The following is a 2,596-nucleotide window of genomic DNA, read 5'->3' on the forward strand; positions in this document are numbered from 1 at the left end:
TTTTATATATATAAAATATCCAAAAACTATTTAGATGTTGATCTGAAAACTGGTTTCTACACACAAAAAAAATACAAAAATATTCACCACCTACAAGTCCATATTTAGTATTTGCAGCTCTGGCTGCCATCTCAGTCAGGCTGCTTATCTGAACGCTGCAGTTGTCCTCCATCTTCCCTCCTGAACTATTCCAGCTTTGACTGGGCCACTCCAGAACCTCACCCTTAATGTCTTCAAACCATTTCTGTGTACCTTTAGCTGGATGCTTTTGGTTGTCTTCTAGAAAACATAGTTCTCTGGCAGATGAAAACCAACTGTGCTCCAGGATTTTACTGAGCTCAGCACCAACTGAACTGGGCTAGTCACTTTAAAGGCAGTGAATATTTAAGCAATCACTTATGTTTTTGTTTTTTTTGTGATCTTGTAGAAATCAGTTTTCACTTCGACATTTAATGGGGTTTTGCCAAAACAGCCAAAATGTTAATCATGATTTATTTAAAATGGGAAAATATTGGAGGGGGTGAATACTTTATAGAGACGTTGCCTCAGTAGTCAGATTTTATATGCTTAACAAAAACAAAAAAAAAAAACCTTTTCTGACCCAAGTCTATGCCTTCCCTACCTGTGTAGTGGCAGAGTCCACCTCAATCTGATCATGAAGCTGGATGTTGTGGTGATGATCAGTCTTCAGATTGTTATTCCCATGATGATGTCCATCATACAGCACCATGGCAGGTACAGTTAACTTCTGACCCTGTGAGTCCCAGGAGTGGATGAAGAAGACCCGGTGACCCTCATGAAGGACAACTTGTCTCTTTACCTGGAGTAGGAAGACCACAGTAACTTCAGCACAATGTCAGAAGAGAGTTTGAAAAATAGGACCTCAGGAAGATAATCTTAAATATATTGTTTTCTTAAGCTTGAGACAAGCAACCTCACAAGAAGGATTGATTTTTTTTATCTTACTTTTAAACATTTATTTAGCATTGTAACTTTGTTAACACCTAACTGCATATCATAACCTTATTTTCAGAAAAGTTCAAAATGACTTGAATAAAGGCTGAGTTGCATTTCCACACAAAGTGTTTCCAACAGGTAGTTTATATATCCTGAAAAAAGTATTCAGATATGGCTAAACTAAATCCACAAATATTTCTGATAGCTGTCAGCATGTTGTAGCTGTCAATGTTATATTTAAGGGGGTATCTGGCTATAGTGGCCTTTTTTGAGAGTATTCACAAAGATGTCTTATTAAGGCTAATTTTTGCAGCCTTTACAGAACTACATTTTAATAAAAATGATTGTTAGGCATTGTAGCCCCTAGGGGGAAGCACTGAGCTTCTAAATTCAAAGGAAGAAGACAAAGTGTTGGTAATGGCGGAGAAAAAAAAAAGTGCTGAAGATGGAGGTGGTCTGTGTCATCATTTAAATCCACTGTATCTGAGGAAGGGTTAGTGTACTGTTGGAGCATGGGTGGCAGGGGAGGGGTGTTAAAAGAATGACCAAAAATTTTATTTTCTTGTGTTATTTTGATCAATTTTGAAATCCACAAGAGGAACACTTCATTCTAGTTTTTTTTTTTGTGTGTGTTTTTTTGTAATTTTCAGCCAATACAATTACTCACTATGCATTTACATAGAAATAAGAATGAAACAGCTGAAAATTAGCTGAAGAAAGTTGATTGGACTTGGTTTTATTTAGGGGTATTAGTACAAGAGCATACCACACAGTTCAGAACTGAAAACCATGCAATATTTCTGTTCACTTCCCAAGTATGCTCTACTTTGCTCCCTAAAATACTTTGTTTTGAATTTTCAACCAACCAAAATGTGAAAATGTTCAAAGGGTATGCATACTTCAGCAAGCAAATGAAACAAAACGGCTTACTATAAGCAGATTTGATGGGGGAAAAAATACGATTAGTGTTTTTTTTTTTTTTTTTTTTTTTTTCAAAACTACCCTGAAGCGATAAACCAGCCCATACTTTTGCATCAGTACTGAAACTCAAATATGTAACATTTTGTAACTTGTGCACCTGTATGGATCTTTATGTAAACATAGACTGAATATCTCACCGTTACTAAGCCATCTGTTTGGACCAGAAAGCGGCTGTCATCTGTGCTGAAAAGAAATCTGGTGCGGTCCGTGCAGTCACTGAAGCCAACTGGAAATCAACAAAAATCACAGATGTTCACATACAGAAATAGCAGTTATGCTACCAATACCCAGGTGCTACTTCACAACCAAATATGAAATACTTGAGTAAAATGCAAAAAGGTCTCGTGACAGGTAATACTTTAAATGCTTACAGTGCCATTGAAACTGAGTTTTTAGCTCTCATTGAGCAGCTAAACAAGTTTCTTCAAAAACCCAACCTTACATTTCCTGTCAACTCTGATTTTATCCAGTCTACACTCAGTTAACTCAGTTCCCTTTATTTCTAATGCACCAGTTCACAACAAATGTCTCAAGGCCCTTTATGTTAATTTTAATTCAATCACACATACAGTTAACAGCACATGAAGCTCAGTTTATTATTCAAACTAGTTTATAAGTTTCCGATTTAAAGAAACCCAACAGACTGCATCAAGTCATT

General features: G+C 36.4%; 1 protein-coding gene across 1 annotated transcript in view; it reads right to left on the reverse strand.

The window, feature by feature from the left end:
• Positions 1 to 589: 589 nt before the first annotated feature.
• LOC106943646 (cadherin-1-like) overlaps positions 590 to 2,596 on the reverse strand; it is an 8,343-nt gene continuing 6,336 nt past the window's right edge. Inside the window, exons 2-3 of the mRNA XM_015026957.1 lie at positions 2,076 to 2,164; positions 590 to 820 (exon numbers count right to left, since the gene is read on the reverse strand). Of these exons, the coding sequence (XP_014882443.1) occupies positions 608 to 820; positions 2,076 to 2,164 (302 nt within the window). The 3' untranslated portion in view covers positions 590 to 607. The remainder of the gene's footprint in view (positions 821 to 2,075; positions 2,165 to 2,596) is intronic.

Source organism: Poecilia latipinna, unplaced genomic scaffold (assembly GCF_001443285.1).
Source record: "Poecilia latipinna isolate Pla-1442-1.1 unplaced genomic scaffold, P_latipinna-1.0 Scaffold5613, whole genome shotgun sequence".
In the NCBI taxonomy this organism is placed as follows: Eukaryota; Metazoa; Chordata; class Actinopteri; order Cyprinodontiformes; family Poeciliidae; genus Poecilia; species Poecilia latipinna.